The 19,065-nt window shown below is 37.0% G+C and overlaps 1 protein-coding gene across 6 annotated transcripts in view; it reads right to left on the bottom strand.

Annotated features, from left to right (window-relative positions):
- SLC6A14 (solute carrier family 6 member 14) overlaps positions 1–19,065 on the bottom strand; it is a 371,528-nt gene that overhangs the window by 10,767 nt on the left and 341,696 nt on the right. For 5 of the 6 annotated variants that reach the window (XM_085006371.1, XM_085006372.1, XM_085006375.1 and 2 more), the window contains 6 exons: positions 12,730–12,895; positions 9,129–9,260; positions 6,989–7,150; positions 6,050–6,188; positions 4,432–4,564; positions 2,238–2,378 (listed from right to left, as the gene is read on the bottom strand). In XM_085006371.1, the coding sequence (XP_084862497.1) occupies positions 2,238–2,378; positions 4,432–4,564; positions 6,050–6,188; positions 6,989–7,150; positions 9,129–9,260; positions 12,730–12,799 (777 nt within the window). In that variant the 5' untranslated portion in view covers positions 12,800–12,895. Of the gene's footprint in view, positions 1–2,237; positions 2,379–4,431; positions 4,565–6,049; positions 6,189–6,988; positions 7,151–9,128; positions 9,261–12,729; positions 12,896–13,844; positions 13,950–19,065 lie in introns of those variants that run through there. The other variant, NM_001348402.1, reaches the window with a different exon arrangement.

Genomic DNA, 19,065 nt, shown 5'->3' with positions numbered 1-19,065 from the left:
GAATCCATTTTAATAGTGAAATTCTGTAGATATAATGTTACTCCAAAGAAAAAATATATAATTGTGAAGATTTCATAAAATAGGGCTGGAATTCCCGTTGTGGCACAGTGGGGACGAATCTGACTAGGAACCATGAGGTTGCAGGTTCGTTCGATCCCTGGCCTCACTCAGTGGGTTAAGGTTCTGGCGTTGCTGTGAGCTGTGGTGTAGGTCACAGACATGGCTCGGATCTGGCATTGCTGTGGCTCTGGCGTAAGCTGGCAGCTGTAGCTCCAATTGGACTCTTAGCCTGGGAACCTCCATACGCCACAGATGTGGCCCTAAAAAGACAAAAGACAAAAAGTAAAAATAAAAAAATAAAATAGGGCTGGCATATATGTAGGCAAAAGCGTGTTTTTAGTACATCTGAAAACAGGACTGGTCAGTGGAAGGTAGGCCATATAATATGGTGACTAACTTATCAAATGCTTAGAATATAGATTGGAGAGGAATAAAAAACAGCTAAGAAAAAATTCTCATTGCCCGCAAACCCAAAGAAAGGGTGAGGATAGTGTTTGTGTTGGGGGTGGGGGAGAATGATTAAATTGTATGTTTCATAAGGAGATTTAGGTTTAACTCTGATGTTTTAAAACTAACAGAAACACCGAAACACAGACCAACATAAAATAGTCATATGAAAATTTCAGGATAGTTTTATGTAGCTATAAAGCCCAGGTGATCTGAGGCTTGTAAAACCCACTTGAAGAAATATCAAAGTGGCTTTTCAACTGTGCTCAAGTTGTGAGGTTTAAAGAAAATGGAAGGTCCACTTCTTAGGGAAAATGTTGCATCTGTAATAACATAATATTATGTAACAGCAATGACTGAAACAATTGTGTGCTCATAACTATTTACCATTTTAAAGTACATTAACATATTTTATCTTGTTTAACAACCTAACAGAGAGAAGATGATGAAGCCCAGCTTCCATTTTATTTGTTTCTTATCCATCATCAAAAATGGTCTTTGAGTTGGGAAGAGATTAACAAACAAGGTTAAAAGATGTGAGGCCCAAGATAAATGAAGAAAAAACAGATGGCCTGTGGACACATCAAAGTATGTTAATCTCCAACACAAACAATAAAACTTAGTAGTTCTAAAATAATTGTTTTGTGGTTAATTATTGAATGAAAATTATTTGGCCATAAGAAAAGTAACCAAAGGCTGGTGATTGATCTTTCAATTTTCAAAAAGGTAAAGGATGCATTTCCATGATTAAGAACTGATAAATTTGACTTAATACTTAACAGAAAAGTTCTACAACAAATAACTAAATATTCATATTACAGGCATTTAGAAAATAGCAATTGCTAGAAATTAGCATGAGTTCCATAAAGAATACCATAGCAAACTAAAACTAATATCCATTTTAGCTAGCACTACTAGTATGTAGGTAATAGTGTTTCTTGATTTCAATATAATATTGTGGGGTTTTACCTGACCAGAAGCTTAATGTGTGCCAAGAATGTGACATGACTTCTAAGAGAGTTAAAGTATTATTAGGCTGTATCAATAGAAGCATAGTTTATAGCATACACTTATGGTAATGCTCCTTGCAGTCAAAACTGTAAAAGATTTTGTGTACCTATGATACACACAACCATTATCTGGAGGTAAACTAATATTAAAAGAGGGTTACCAATTTAGATTCATGGCACATATATATGTGTGGTACAAGTAACAGTTTTGTTTATGGAATGTTTCATCCATTTCAAATTTATATTTTAACTTCATAATCCATTACTTAAAATTTGATATTACTTTGCGATTATTAACTTTTGAAGATAATTAAAATGTATATTAGACCATGAAACCATCAACTATAATCTTTAAATCTACTATGAGTTTATCCAAGAAGTCACATAGTCCTGATCATCAATTTGTAAGCATTCATGCATGAAATATTTTTTTTCAGATTAAAAAGCCCCAAATCCTTTTGGTCAAATAGAGTCAGTTTGAATAAAATGACTTTTAAAATCCTATTGCTAAAAATGATTGTCTCACTTCCAATAAGAGAGCATTAGTGTCATGTTAAATAGCCAAATCAGACATCCTAGTGGACAGAAACACTGATACATTTAACTGCATAGTCTTTTGCAAGCTATTACATTATGACACTCTTAATTTCAAACAAAGATTTTTGTTATTGGCTTTTAAGGTTTACCTCCTCATATAATATGCAATCCAAATTGTCTTACCTCAGCTTCCCTAAGTTTTGTAAAATTTGACTGTGCTCCAATATAGTATGAAATGCCTTTTGATGCACCATCCAGAGTTGCTCCTCGGATCAACAGGATGAGTAGAACAACATAGGGGAAAATAGCTGTAAAATATACCACCTACCAAGAAGAACAACCAAAAGTTAATAGGTAATTTTTTTAAATCATGGTATATAATTGTATGCAAATAAAATTATTAGCCAGTGGAAATTATCAGAGATTTCATTAGGTTATTAATAAGTCTGACAATACCAATACCAAATTTGGCTTTTTTTTTTTTTTTTTTTTGGTCTTTTTAGGGCCATACCCACAGCATATGGAAGTTCCCAGGCTAGAGGTCAAATCAGAGCTATAGCTGCCAGCCTACACCACAGTCACAGCAATGCAGGATCCAAACCGCATCTGCAACCTATACCACAGATCAGGGCAATGCCAGAGCCTTAACCCACTGATCAAGGCCAGGGATCCCATGTCCTCATGGATACTAGCCAGGTTCATTACCACTGAGCCATGATGGGAATCCCCAAATTTGGCATAATTTCCTCTTTCTGTTCTCACCACTCTTTCAGAACACCAATGTATGAAGCAATATTTCCTGGGTTTGTATTGTAAATCCATAATACATCAGCAGTGGTAACTTGGAATCTAGATGGAGTACTTTCGCAAGTGTATCCTAATAAATGTGTGAGGGGACTGACTATCACCTCTTGGTAAATTACTCCATTGAAGTGGAAGGGAAATGATTTAAAACCCTGCAATAGTTAGTATATACTCAGTCCTCAAGGAGAAGGAAAATAATCTCATAGGTATCCAATCCCATGAAAGTTGATTAAAATGAATACTGGAAACTTGTTATTATCATCCTTAATGTTATTGTTAAGAGAGTTTGATAGTATATATATACAAGTAACATTTTTGTTTATGGAATGTCTCATCCATTTCAAATTTATATTTTAACTTCATAATCCATTACTTAAAATTTGATATTACTTTGTGATTATTAACTTTTGAAGATAATTAAAATGTATATTAGACCATGAAACCATCAACTATAATCTTTAAATCTACTATGAGTTTATCCAAGAAGTCACATAGTCCTGGTCTGTATATACACACACACACACACACAAATGAACAGCTTGTATCCTAGATAACACATGGTTCCAGATGAAAAGGTTGCCTTTGAGCCTGGTTTTTTATTAATGTGGATGATTTCTTTCCTCCATAGATGTCCTATGTTTGATAATATGCCCAAGGAGATGATTTAAACAAGTCATCTAGAGACCAATAAAAATTAATTGCCTGGGCAAATGGCTTTTAATGGATTCTTTCAATACTAACATCAAAAATGAATCAAGGGTTTCAAAAATATGAGATTACAACATTATTTTCGAAAATTTCCACTGACTTTGTGATGTTCACAGTATTTCTGTGCTCTAACTGCATGTCTCATCACAATGTAACATCAACTGAATGTGCTAGATATTGTACCAGCAACACAGAGATAGGATCCACAGTTATTTCTGTCCTCTATCTTCAAGGAAATTTCAGTCTAGTAGTTACAAAACGCACACATTTACTTTTCTGGGTACTATAAACTGCTCACAGAGAAAATTTTTCATGTTGTTCTCTGAAACTGCCATGATGCTCTCTGAAAGTTTAAAAAATAAAACAAGTGGGAAGTGTTTTTCAGAATAGGACTCTGCTGAGAGAGGGTTTGGAGTTAATTTTGGCAGACTTTAAGAACTATAGTATAGTTTTTTTCCTCTAACTAGGGGAATCCTGACACTATTACGTATATAACAAAGATCTAGACTGTCCAAATCAAACACTGCGATATATAATTCCATTCAAGATACTTATTTATATAGTAGGATAGAAATTTTAAAAATATACTCCCAAGCCTGAAAATGCTGTATCAGCTAGAAGGGTCCAAGTTTAGAGTAACTGCACAAATCTAGTATTACTAATTTTTGTTTGTTTGGTTTTATTTTTGATAATAGCAGTGTGTTCTTATGCATTTTCTTAGAGTGAGGCTGCTTACTTAGAAAGTTTTTCACACATTTAAATGTTCCCATTATAGAAAAAAACATGCATTTGATAATGTTTAGCTTTGAACTACAATGAAATTGGAAACCAGCTACATCACTTTCTAGTGTGTTTTCTAAATTACCTTGCCAGAAGACTTGATTCCTTTAAACAGTGCTGCTCCAACTATGAGCCAGGCCAGAAGAAGACAAAGTGCTAAATACCACACAATGACTCCAGTCTCATCCATTCCACTCGACCGTTGGAGCGCCACTTTACTGAAAACACATAAACCCTTGATGAACACACAATCACTTGTCTGAATACATTGACTTCTGTAGTATCTTTTATCCAAGGGGACGCTTCATGAGTATTTTATTAAAACATCAATGTTGTGTGAACTTTTTATTGCTACTGTTGTATGGAGGGGCAAAAATAGTTCAGTGAAATGGCCCAGGCTCTGAACTTTCTGGTTAACTGCACCCAATCCAAAGTTCCAAATCCTAGAATAAAAGATCCACTGATTCCTTTAGCTATGATTTCCCCCTAATATTTCCAAGCTCATCTACAGAGAGAAACTAACCCTACATTTTAGTCATTACTCAAGTAAAAATGACAGAGAAAACATTTAAAATTATATTAAATATTTTCTTATTCATCATACTTGTTATCATCAAACCTAAGTGCAAACTATTACATTTAGAATGGATAAGCAATGAGGTCCTACTGTATGGCACAGGGAACCATATCTAACCTCTTGGGATAAAACATAATAGAAGATAGTATGAGAAAAAGAATGTATGACTGGGTCACTATGCTACACCACAGAAATTGACACAACACTATAAATCAACTATAATAAAAAAGTTTAAAAGAACCTAAATGGTCCCATTATTTGTACTTTTTTCAAAGGCTTTCTGTAAAATTCCATTATTTCCACTAGGGATATATATGGATCTAGGATTTTAATTCTTAGCTTGATGCTTGGAACATTTCGATGTCCAAATTTTAGAAGGGTTACACAGAGCAATAACATGTAGATGAGGAAGAGCTCATTACGGCAACAAAGAAATTATGTACAGGTAAAGGGTAGAAATACAGTAAGGAGAGGAAAGAGAGATCATTCAAAATTAATAGAAGCAGATACTGACTCACAGGCTTTGAAAAACTTATGGTTGGGGGGTTGGGGGATGGGCCGGGCATTTGGAATGGAAATGCTGTAAAATTGGGTTGTGATGATCATTGTACAACTATAAATGTAATAAAATTCATTGAGTTAAAAATTAATAGAAGCATATATAACCCCAAACATCTACTTTTACCATATAATGACAATTATAAGCAAAATGGATAGTGAAGAATTGTGGCCTTAAATAGCAATTTTGCCCCAAGTATTACCCTTCACCCAACTGTATATCATTAGAACTTGCTCATTACAGTCAAAAGTTGAATATATTTCTTCAAAGCAATGCCCTAACTTATAGCTAAGAAGCACTATATAAATCATTACTGACAATGTTATGCTCATTTAACCTCTAACTTATAAATCTGTTAACAATCTGTTAACTATGAGCTAATTTTGCAGATTACTACTACTCACACAGGATAGGTAAACGTGAGTAAAAGTATAATTTACCCTGATTCCATGCCCCCTTTTTTTCTATTTATATGAGTTAAGAAAAGAACTGATCAGGATTTTACTGCTATTTATAAAAACTTTTAAATTACATCTGCTTAAGGTGTAGGTAACTTACTGTACTCACTTCCAATATTGTTCACTGGGAAGCTGCCCTGGCTGATAAACTTCGCTTCCATTGATGCAGGTAAGATTGTTGGCATCTACCCAGCTTTTATTCATTTGGAAGATTTCATTTGAGCGTATACTCACATTACAATGTGTTACTAAAATTTAGAAAAAAGAATACACATACAGAAACATACTTAGTTTTAGAAGAGTACTTTGCTGGAAAAAAAAAGTTTTAATGGTAAAATAAAGTACTGTCCAAATTGTTACTCGGTTTAGTAACTGAGATCTTACAAATGGAATAAACCATGCATATCCAACATCTTAAATCTCTGCTACTAAACTGGGGGTGAGTGTGAAAATATCTGCTCTTTTAAACTGAGATCATATTTATAGTAATAACTGCCATAGAGTAACAATCATTTCAGTTGGGATTTAGTGCTCTAAGGAACTTTTAATATGCGAACTTATTTAACCTGTTCTGATAAATGACATTTTAAAATTTCTAAGAAGTGTTAAATTTTTACCACTTTATCTTCCAATACACAGAGGCAATGCCAGTGGTAATAGTCTACAATATTGATGCTACATTATCCCAAAGATCAGCAACATATGACATGACAGCACTCAGCATCTCCTCAAACAGTACTACTATCATAAATCATGCTTTTCTCTCCTACCGCTTTCCCATTTTCCTCCTCTTCTTCTGCGCATGACTTAGGCCTGTAAGAAGGACTCCTAGAAATGCTTTAGCCTTACTGCCTGCCCTCAGAAATTAACATATTGCATTAATCAATTTTCAGATTATACATGCTTTATTCTGCTTTCATCAATAATCTATGGCTCACTTAAAATTAAACCTAAATTGGTTAGAAAATGATTTAACCCTTTAATATTATTAGAAAACATAGAAGAATGATGCAGAGTTAACAATATGTTTAAAATAAATGAATTTTACCTATAGGCGATCTGCTACAGTTTTCATCTGCCCAATAAGAACAATTTTCCCATGGTAGTTTACTTTGAAAAGAAGCAAACATGTAGTAAAGACTATAGGCAATTATGACATTGTAGTAGATTGTCACAAAAATGGATATCAGGACCATTGTAATCCCCACACCTGGGAAAGAAAACAATTAAAAATCACATAAAATTTCTTTTGCTAATTCATAAAGCTGCATCTCAGTTTCTACAAAATCTATTTTATTTTTATTTTATGGCCACACCTGCAGCATATGGAAGTTCCCAGGCCAGGGATCAAATCTGAGTCACAGCTGCCACCTATACCACAGCTGTGACAACACAGGCTCTTTAACCCATTGCCCCCAGGCCAGGGATTGAACCCACACCATCACAGAGACAATGCCAGATCCACAAAATCTATTTTAAAATGAGAAAACTGTTTCAAACAACACTTTCTCTGTCTTTATTTTTTAAGGGGCGGGGAGCAATACTACTGTCTGAGTAACATTCTTCTCAAAATTAAAATTATTTTGATGCTTGACTTTCTGACACAGTTTTTTAGTTAATCAGAAAAAAGTGCTAAGATCAAAAACAGGAGACCTGTATTAAGCCATCAAATTCGCATAAGGAAAAACTATGTTCATTACTCTTTTTTATTAAGTCTGTAAATTCTTGTCAGAGTGGGTAACATTCTAAAAAAATAAACTATTTAAAGCACATATCCTGGAGTTCCCATCATGGCGCAGTGGTTAACGAATCCGACTAGGAACCATGAGGTTGCGGGTTCGGTCCCTGCCCTTGCTCAGTGGGTTAAGGATCCGGCGTTGCCGTGAGCTGTGGTGTAGGTTGCAGACGCGGCTCGGATCCCGCGTTGCTGTGGCTCTGGCGTAGGCTGGTGGCTACAGCTCCGATTCGACCCCTAGCCTGGGAACCTCCATATGCCGCGGGAGCGGCCCAAGAAATATCAAAAAGACAAAAAAAAAATAAAAATAAAAATAAAAAATAAAAAAAAATAAAGCACATATCCTATTGACTCACTGATCAATACTTCCATCTTCCTCTATAAACCAACATTTTGACAAGCAGATGATAAAACCTCTGAATTAATGTCCTAAAAGGAGAGCATCCAGCATTTCTACAAGTGCACGTAAAGGAAATTCAGGAGTTCCTGTTGTGGCTCAGTGGGTTAAGAACCTGACTAGTACCCATAAGAATGCGGGATTCGATCGCTGGCCTCACTCAGTGGCTTAAGGATTGCCAGAAGCTGCAACATAGGTTGAAGATGCGGCTCAGATCCAGTGTTTCTGTGGCTATGTCATAGGCCTCAGGTGCACCTCCGATTTGACCCCTAGCCTTGGACCTTCCAAATGCCACAGGTATGGACTTAAAAAGAGAGAGAGAGAAAAAAAAGAAAACCCAATAACTCAGTAATAATCCAAATTTAAACTTATGAAATTTCTTTAACTCAGTAGTTTTAAAATGCAGCTTAGCACGTTAAGACTAACTTTTGAGGTAGCTTCCTCAATATTCCAGCACAATATACTATTTACCTCACTATAAATTTATTTTTAATGCTACACTGAAGATTTTACAAATAGTTTTTAGCAGCTAGCATGTACCAAAATAATATCTAATCTTCAAGCAGAAAGGCTGTTTGATGTTTTATAACAATCAAATGGTTTTTAAAAACTTTCCTAGTGTCCTATTCCATTAGGTGCATCCGAGGAAAAAATAGTGGCTTGCTCCTCAACTTTTATGAAGGAGGCATTGTAAAAGATATGCAAAAGCAAGAAGATAAAGACTGCATGGGAAGTAGAAAAAAAGCCAGTGCCATAAAGTTAATGCACAAGACTGTGTACCAGGAAAATTCAAAAGGTGAAAATTTGAAAATAATGACACCCTTACAACTCTCTCATCTCCTTCCTAACTCTACCATATCTGCAGCCCAAGATAAACAGAAATACAAATTAACGTTCAATTTCTAAATTTAACAGTGGCAAATATTCAGAAAAACAATGTATGCCTTTTTGCCTTTAACATGTCCAAAGGCTAAATGCTTTTCATCCACAGAGTAAGGACAGCTACATGCAGGAATAAATCAATAAGCACAATAGGGAAAACATTTTAATACCAACCTTGAAACAATGGAAGAATCCTCCAAACTGAAACTGGACCTAAGCTAGCAAATTGTCCCAGAGAACATTCCAGAAAGAACAAAGGCAAACCAGCCAATGCTAGCATAATCGCATAAGGTATCAAGAAGGCACCTGAAAAATGCAAAGAAGAATTGGAGCACTATTATACCCCCAAATCTTGATGGCACTTTACAAGCAGCATAACATTTTGAAAGCACTCTGATACAGTGGAGTCAGAGAGTACTGGGTGTAGGCTCCAAATTTACTACTGTCTGTGAGAAAGTATTGATTCTCTAAACTTAAACTCCTCTCATCCATGAAATGGGGAGGCTAGTATTACCTAATGAGGTTGTTGTGATTATTAAAAACAATAGCGCATAAAAACCAATCCACAGAAGTTGAATGATAACAGGCTTTGGAACCAGATAGACCTAGGTTTATATCCTGGCTCCATCATACACTAGTTATGTGGCCTGGGGCAGTTCACCTAACCTTTCAACCTTAGATTCCTCATAAATGGGAAGAACAATGACAACTCAACAGTTTGTGCTAAGGCTTTAATTGCAGAGCCTGTGTGAAAACACTTGGCAAAATGGGCAGGCACATCATATATGTTCAAAGTTAGTTTCCCTCCTTTCTCCTTTAAAATATAAATGATCTGTTTTTAAGACCTAGATATGGTTCAAAATGAAGTTGTTGCAGTTAAGTACATCTCTAGATAGTCATAGGAGTCTTCACTCAATGTTAATAAGTAATTTACTACTTTTGGTAAATGGATCTGAACCTTTGAGATGCCTTTAGAACTAACTTTCAATTTCATAAGGACTAATTCTTCTACAATTTGATTATGCAGGCCCATTTTTTTCCCTAAACCTTTTATTATTTGTCTTTTTTTTTCCTGCCCAATTTTAGGGCAAAATATTGTTCATTAGAACTTTGACCATATTGTAGGTAGAAGCAGGGACAGAATATTAAACTTTTTGTTTTGTTTTGTTGTTTTTTAGGGCTGCATCCTAGGCATATGGAGGTTCCCGGGCTAGGAATCAAATAGGAGCTGTAGATGCCAGTCTATGCCACAGCCGCAGCAACATGGGGTCTGAGCGGCGTCTACGACTCACACCACAGCTCATGGCAATGCCGGATCCTTAACCCACTGAGCGACCCCTGCCAGGGGTTAAGGATGGATTCCAGTCGGGTTCATTACTGCTGAGCCACAATGGAAACTCCAGAATCTTAAACTTATTGTTAAGAAAATCTAATTTTAAAAATGCAGAGATCAGGAGTTCCCGTCATGGCGCAGTGGTTAATGAATCCGACTAGGAACCATGAGGTTGGGAGTTCGGTCCCTGCCCTTGCTCAGTGGGTTAACGATCGGGTGTTGCCGTGAACTGTGGTGTAGGTCGCAGACGCGTCTCGGATCCCGCATTGCTGTGGCTCTGGTGTAGGCTGGCAGCTACCGCTCCGATTCGACCCCTAGCCTGGGAACCTCCATATGCCGCAGGAGAAATGGCAAAAAGACAAAAAAAAAAAAAAAAGTGCAGAGATCAGTGAATAAAAATGGGCTTTGTTTTATGTACATATGATTTAGCCATGTTACATTTTTCCTCATGTATTTTTCCCATTATGATTCTGTAACATCATGTCTGGAAACTACATTTTTTCCAACCCTCAAAATATATTCTACTAACAATAAGGAGACAATAAAGTACTTGTCACATACAAGTCACTAGTCACCAGAACATAGGGACAAATACGTTTTTATAGATGTTGCAATGTACATACCATCATTACTATGACTAAGAGCAGTTCAATTCCTACCAGTGATAAATATGAAGAAAAAGTAATATAAAATATTCCTGCTTAAATACAACAGTAAGCAAAGTTTTGCTAGCACAGTGTACATAGATTTTTAGACACAGACAAAAAAGAATTTTCCTCAATGTTACACATGGCTTTCCCCTATTATATTATTTCATTGTTAATGATAAATATGACTGAATAAATTATTAATACAATACAATGGTCACAAATTGTTAATAATGCTGACCTAGACCCTAAGGTAGTCTGATATTTCTCTTTTATAAACTGCTATAAAGCATCTACAGATAAAAAAATGATTCCAGGTTTTAGCAACAGTCTTTCAAACCTGACCATAGTTTTAAATCTGATCTATTAACATTTGACAAATTTGAATTTCATGTTTATCTTCTACCCTTGGGCAGAATAAAAAGAAGCAATTGAGGGAGTCTAGATTATCTATTACCCAAGTGATGTGATCTTTAAAAACTGAGAGTCAATATGATACATTTAATTTTGGAGGAAATGGTAAAAGAAGTAGTAATAAATAATGCCATTTTGTTTTGGCTAAGTTTAAAAATTCTCTATTAAAACTCATTTAATAGAATTCCTGGAAATTTATAGTAAGTACGATGTTAAGTCACAGGAAATTTCCAAACCTGAACACAAGAGGCCGAAAAGGAGCCTGAATGCTTCTCTCCAGTACACTGACCTTAGGATATAAACACCAAAAAGATTGTGAATCCTGACTCATCTTCCGACTCAAACTTATACCAACCCATGATTAAACAACACAGGCTCTACATAGGGTAATTTATTGGCACCAACACTTAAAGTGTTTGTAAACAGAGTTCCTTTCTTAAGTCTCTGAAGGCCAATATGAATATTTTAATATAAGCAATTAACAAGGAATATAAGATTGAAATATCACCACACAAAATCCTATTATACCAAGAAAAATAATTATAGTGGCACAGTTTCACTGGTACCCAATTATGAAACACAAAGGTATGTCACCTCTACACTTCTAATAGAACCTGTAATTACCAGTAAATAAAATATGGTGTAAGTGAAAAGTTGTTTCAACATTACTAGAGGATTGTGTAACTCATTTTGTTTCCTTCTGTGTGTCACCTCAGAGTTATTTCTTTCTCCCAGTTCTAATTGAGTCTTCCTTAGTGATCTATGAGGTATAAACAGTATTATTTTGCAGAAATGAAAAACCTAGGCTTGGACTAAACTCTATTGCATTTTAGAAGAATCTTCTACACGGCCAATCTAATTTGGAATACATGTAACTGAATATTGCAGGTTAAAGTACTAAACCTTTAATTACATTTTAATTAACTCCTTCTACACTTAAATTTCCAAAACATAATGCCTTATTTTAAGCAAACAATTTATTTGAGCTTCTTATTAGAATAAGAATTCCCTGCCTTTTACTTAGATTCAGCTGTAAATTATGCAAAACAGAACTTGAGTCTGAGCAGATTATCCTAAGAACATGTCTAAATTAAGAAGAGTAAGTCATAGTTGAAAATTACACGGAATTGCACATCAGAAACTCAGAAGTGCTAAATATACAATTTTTATGAAGTTTATATCCAAGGATCTTGTGAAGCCAGCTTTCCAACTTGAACTAGAAACTCATAGTCTAATAATAAAATGCAGTATGCTCATTTCCCAACCTCCCACTAACCCATACTATCATACACCTTTCCTCAGGTCTTAAAGTGTCCTCAGAGGCCATATAGTACATCACTTAATACACAAAGAGGAAATAAATAGAGGGGGGAGTAAATACCTCCACCATTGTTGTAGGTCAAATATGGGAATCTCCATACATTCCCCAATCCCACTGCATATCCAACCATAGACAGAAGATAATCCGATTTTTTGGACCAGTTACCACGGTCCTGATTTTCATCATTTTCACGAATGTGGAAATCCTCAGATGAAGCTGTCACTTTCTAGAAAAGAGAAAATATCAACTGCTTGTTTCTATATTATTTAAAAAAAATATAGAAGCATAATTTCACAAGTGACAAAGAGTGAGAGAGACACTGGGAGAGAATGAACTCTGAAAACCATAGCCAGGGAGAATGCTTTCCAAAGTTGAGATTTCTGTGGATGGCTGCTTTTACTTTACAATATTTACTGCTTGAAATGAAGAAGAAGGAAAAAAAAGCTCTGTAGGTGGCTATTTTTACTGCTTCTTTGGGTTAGATCACCCAAATTTTGGTGGAAAAACTAACATGGCATCCAGCATGAAGGGCAAATGAAGTAAATAAGGTTTCAAATACAAAAGTCTTAAAGATGAATTAAGTAAAATCAACACTCTTGAAATAGCAGGACATCTTTGAGAAGAATCAAATAGAGCTTCTACTAAAAAAAAAAAAAAAAAAAATCCATAGACTCTTTTTCCTAGAGGCTGATGGTTTTGATTATCTGGAGTTTTCAGAGAAGTTTAACTTCACTCCGTATCTTGGAGAATAAAATCAGTGCTTTCTTTAAAGCCACAAAATAATATTCAGACACAAATTCTCCTGTCCCACCAGGTGGAGCAGCGCTCTCCTCCACTTCAGAAGAGAGGGGAGGGTTCCCCAGGTCAGATAAGGACAGTGCATTTTCTCATTTCCCTCTAGCATATATGACACAGTCCAGAGAGGGAGAGAAAACAGAAGTTTGTGGGCATACCCAAGACAGAGGGTAGAGCGGCCCTAAGTCTTCTAACTACCAGAGTAAGAACTATTCTATATTTCCTCTACTCTATTCGGACATCTCAGGCACACTTGCGGGTGGTTGAACAGAAATATGAAAAACAGGCCACAGCTGCGGAGAGCAAAAACTGAGACTTGCCTCCCCTTAAGTTTTCCCTTCCCAGGCCCTCCACACCTCCCACAGCTCCCAGACCCCTACCTCCTTCCCTCTGCACTTGAAGAAGCTCGGGCACTTCAACCTGTCCATGGTTCATTCACTCCCTGGGCTGCTACGCCTGCCTCGCAGTCTGGCAGAGCTTGACTGGTGGCAGGTGCACACTCCCTGTAGCTACTTGCCAGAGTGAACCACCTTGCCCAGGGGTGGGACCATTTATGGAGGGAAGCTCTCTCCTCCCCCGCCTGGGCGCCCTGTCGTGTCAATTACCGGAAGGGACTAAAGTGAGGCTCTGGTTTTTCCCCAGGTAAGCTGGCTTGTAGCAATCTCCTGCCCCGGCCCCGGGAAAGGGCTGGGCTGTGAGAGAGCAGAGCGGTTGGAGCCGAGATGACTGACAGCCTTTGACTCAGAGCCGTGCAGGTGCCACCGCAATCTTGCCTCCTTTCCCGGGTTCCCTGCTTCCTCGTAACCTCTTCTTGGTCTGATCTCTGTCCTGGGGCCAAGTGCTGATCTGCGCTGGTGCCGGAGGCGCGGGGGGGGGGGGGGTATGGTCTCTGGGATCCATTCTGTTCCCTGAGATTTCCCCTGAACAGACAGTCCTATCCTGGGCTCTGGGATTTCCCAGAGTTTTGCCCCTCACTGGAAAGCTCTTGATCCCCTGGGGCAAATGCTGCTCCCAGAGCGAAAGCTCCAGAATTGGGCACCTTGAAAAGCAGCCAGTTGAGATAAGATTACTCAGCTGACTCTGCCTGAAAAGAGCAACTTTGAGCCTATGTCTTAAGCATCCTTCTCAGCCTTAGGAACAGCATTTGCCCTTTACAGGGATTGCTTTGTGTAGTATTTCAAAGAGGCCAAACAAAAACAAATTATTGAGCAGGTTTATGGGAAATTCTAACCCTAACAAAGGATTCCACTTTGCAAGAAAGGCAAGGCCTAGAAAGTAAACTATGAGGAAGCATCCCAGCTTGGCCAGAGAGGAAAAAATTATTACAATGCTGTTTACCCGTTTAGCACCTTTCAAGCAGGAAACTCAAAGGATTTAAACTCAATCTGCCCAGGTAAAAGATGGTGAGAGTTCTATCAAACACAGCACAAACTGCACACAGAGGAACCAGCCGAGAGCCAGAGTCTCTACCTTATGTGCAGCTCCTCTGTTCTCCACCGACTGACATGAATCTTCCACTTGCAATAGAAATATACCCTGGGGACCTGTTGTATAGCACTGAGAACTCTGCCCAATGTTCTCTGATCATCTATATGGGAAAAGAATCTGAGAGAGAATGGATCTGTATATGTTGATTACTGAATCACTTTGCTATACAGCAGAAATTATCACAACCTTGTAAATCGACTATACTGCAATAAAATTTAAAAAATGAAAGAAACAAAATATGCCCTGGGGAACCTGAGCAGGTAAGGCAGAAAAGTCCACAAGAGAAGTGGGAAGGTTGTAAGGAGAAAGTATCAGTAAGTTTCATTGAATTTTATCTTGAATATAGCACAAGGCCAGTGTGTGTGTGTGTGTGTGTGTGTGTGTGTGTATGCTCATGCCCACACACATGTGTGCACCTATTAGTAGTATGTGCTACTGGTGTGAACTAAAGACTAAAATGAAGGAATTATTAGCTTGTCTCAGACATGGAAGAGAGGAGAGGAAGAAAGACTTATAAACCTCTTTAAGAAAGAATGAGCTGAAATGCAAATCTAATAATAGCATTTACCAAACTATCAAAGTTCTGTTTGCATTGGGGCACTGGAAACAGATGGTAACTGTGGAACTAGAAAGAGAATAGGAATATGTCTATCCCAGGGGCAGTCAGCCAGCATAGGAAACAACCAGCAATTTTCCCTGCCTGTTATGCCATAGAGAAGCTTCTAACGACTTTGAAAGTTTAGAGGCATAAACAGGAGACTGTATAGTTTGTCTACTTGCTAGTTTCGGGGATATTATCCCCATTGCCATGCATGGCTTTCCATGACATGACTCCTTCCTACCTTTTCATTGTCCTCTCTTCCCTACCTCTGCGTCAGACTCTTGAGTTTGTGTGTCCTTTCCTGTGCATGCACATACATGTTATTACTCACCTCTGAGCCTTTGCTCATGCTATTGCTTCTTCTGGAAATTCCTGCCTTCCTCATTTGGCTAACTACTACTCATCCTTTAAGACTGTGCTTAGGTATCACCTCCTCCAGATCTTTCCACAATGGTTGCACCTCTATTACTACAAGCCGGGTTTAGATGCCTCTTCTCTGGAGTCCTAAGCTACTCAAAACTCATTTCACATTGTGTGAAACTATTTGCTTACAGTCCTCCAGACTACAAGGTCTCTGAGGGCAGAAACTGTCTTAATCAGTCCTGACAGACACAGAACAGGCACTCAGGAAATGTTTATTAGAAAATTTGGCTCAGAAAAAGCCATTTAATAACTTTGTGGGCAAAGAAGGTGAAGGACAACTGGTCCAGAATCCAGCCCCAAGAGATTATAAAATACCAGAAGCTCATTTTCTCTTCTTTGGGGATCTGACATATTAACTGATGAACAAATCGCATTTGTGAATTTTTTATTTGAGACTTAAAAAAAGTATAGACATTGAGTGGGAACAGAAGAGAGGGAACTACCTACACTCGGTCACAGGGTAGGAATGAGCATAGTATGGGAAAACATGAGATAATTCCATTCATTTTTTGGATAATAAGAAATAAGGTTGATACTAAACCAGCCTTACAACAAATACTAAAGGAACTTCTCTAGGCAGAAAAGAAAAGACAGCAAAAGGAGACAAAAATTCCACAAATGACAAGGCTCACCAGTAAAGGTATATATACAGTAAAGATATGAAATCATCCATGCACAATTATACCACCAAAATCAGAAATCATGAGAAGAGGTGGGTACAAATGCAGAACACTGGAGATGAACTTGCAATTAAGAGAACAACAACTTAAAAAATCTCATATACTTATAGACTCTTACATCAAAACTTCAGAATGACTGCAAACCAAAAATCTACAATTGATATACAAACAAGGAATCTCTGGAGAAGAAATATATCTCATAGTAAATAAGTGCATAATCCACCATAAAGGGAGTCACTTGACATCATTCTTGGAATGCTGAAGTCTTCTTACATCTGATTCTGATTTCCTCTCCATCAAAGAATTTATGATAATTATAATTAAATAATGCAACTGTACAATTAAATAATATAGGTCTACAATTGTATTATTAATAACCATTTCTCTCCATGGTACAATGTAAAGTCTATAATGTCTTGTTTATCACATCACCTAGAATGGTGTAACACCTTTATTGAAGAATCAATGAGATGTAACAAATTGTGAGGACATATTTATATAGTTACACTGTTGTTGTTTTTTGTTTTTTTTGTTTGTTTTTTGTTTTTTTTTTTTTTGTCTTTTTGCTATTTCTTGGGCCGCTCCCACGGCATATGGAGGTTCCCAGGCCAGGGGTAGCTGCCAGCGGTAGCGGTAGCTGGCAGCCTATACCAGAGCCACAGCAACGCGGGATCCGAGCCGCGTCTGCAACCTACACCACAGCTCACGGCAACGCTGGATCCTTAACCCACTGAGCAAGGGCAGGGACCGAACCCGCAACCTCATGGTTCCTAGTCGGATTCGTTAACCACTGCGCCACGATGGGAACTCCAGTTACACTGTTGTTTAACCAATTTATGCATTTTATATTTTACTTATTTTCAGAGGGTGTATTATTTTTGTTATTCTTACCGGTTAAGTTATTCTTTTTATTATGCTATATAAAATATTTGATAGTATATAAGGCTTTCTTCTTTATACATTTTATTTGCATAATATACACAATTTTAATATAATGCTAATTTTTAAAGAAAAATTGAAATGTAATAGATAATACTAAATAGTAAAGATGAAAGCCATACAAAATGGGATAAAGCATAGAATAAATTTCCTATTTGTCTCAGCAAATTTTCCATTCCAATTCTCCAGAGGGAGACACTTAATCTGTTTCTTAAGATCCATGATATAATAATCTGTCTGAATGTAATTGTGTTTAAATATATGTATTTTATTGTGTAAAAAAATATTCTGTGATAATCTATGTGGGAAAAGATTGTGAAAGAGAATGGATGTGTGTACATGTGTAACTGAATGTCTTTGTTGTACAGCAGAAATTATCACAACCTTGTAAATCAACTATACTTCAATAAATTCTTTTTAAAAAATTAAAAAAAAAGAAATAAGGCTGACTTTTAAAATTGCACCCCAAAAAATCAAATACCTGGGAATATACCTGACCGAGGAGGTAAAGGACTTATAGGCTGAGAACTATAAAACATTAATCAAGGAAATTAAAGAGGATGCAAAGAAAGGGAAAGATAGTCCATGTTCCTGGGTTGGAAAAATTAATACTGTAAAAATGGCCATACCACCCAAAGCAATCTACAGACTCCATGCAATCCCTATCCAATTACCCAGGACCTTTTTCACAGAACTAGAACAAACAATCCAAAAATTCATATGGAACCACAAAAGACCCAGAATTGCCAAAGCTATCCTGAGGAACAAAACCCAAGCAGGAGGCATAACTCTCCCAGACTTCAGCCACTACTACAAAGCCACAGTCATCAAGACAACGTGGTACTGTTACCAAAAGAGACATACAGACCAATTGAACAGAAGAGAGAACCCAGAAATAAATCCAGACACCTATGGTCAATTAATCTTCCACAAAGAAGGCAAGACTATAAAATGGGAAAAAGACAGTCTCTTCAGCAGGTGACACTGGGAAATCTGGATAGCTGCATGCAAATCAGTGAACCTGGAACACACCCTCACACCATGCACGAAAATAATAAGACAAGACACCATCCAACTCCTAGAAGAGAACATAGGCAAAACACTTTCTGATATCAACCTTACAAATGTTTTCTCAGGTCAGTCTCCCAAGGCAACAGAAATAAGAGCAAAAATAAACCAATGGGACCTAATCAAACTGACAAGCTTTTACACAGCACAGGAAACCAAAAAGACAACTTATAGAATGGGACAAAATAGTTTCAAATGATGCAACTGACAAGGGCTTAATCTCTAGAATATACAAGCAACTTACACAACTCAACAGCAAAAAAGCCAACAACCCAATGGAAAAATGGGCAAAAGACCTGAATAGACATTTCTCCAAAGATATACAGATGGCCAACAAGCACATGAAAAAATGCTCTGCATCTCTGATTATTAGGGAAATGCAAAACAAAACTACTATGAGGT

The sequence above is a fragment of the Sus scrofa genome, chromosome X (genome assembly GCF_054392235.1).
Source record: "Sus scrofa isolate SSC_HxYL_T2T_F1_AM1 chromosome X, Sscrofa_HxYL_maternal_Yorkshire_Landrace_v2.0, whole genome shotgun sequence".
Lineage (NCBI taxonomy): Eukaryota > Metazoa > Chordata > Mammalia > Artiodactyla > Suidae > Sus > Sus scrofa.
The sequence above is the reverse complement of the archived record's forward strand: the minus strand, read 5'-3'. Positions and strand labels throughout refer to the sequence as shown.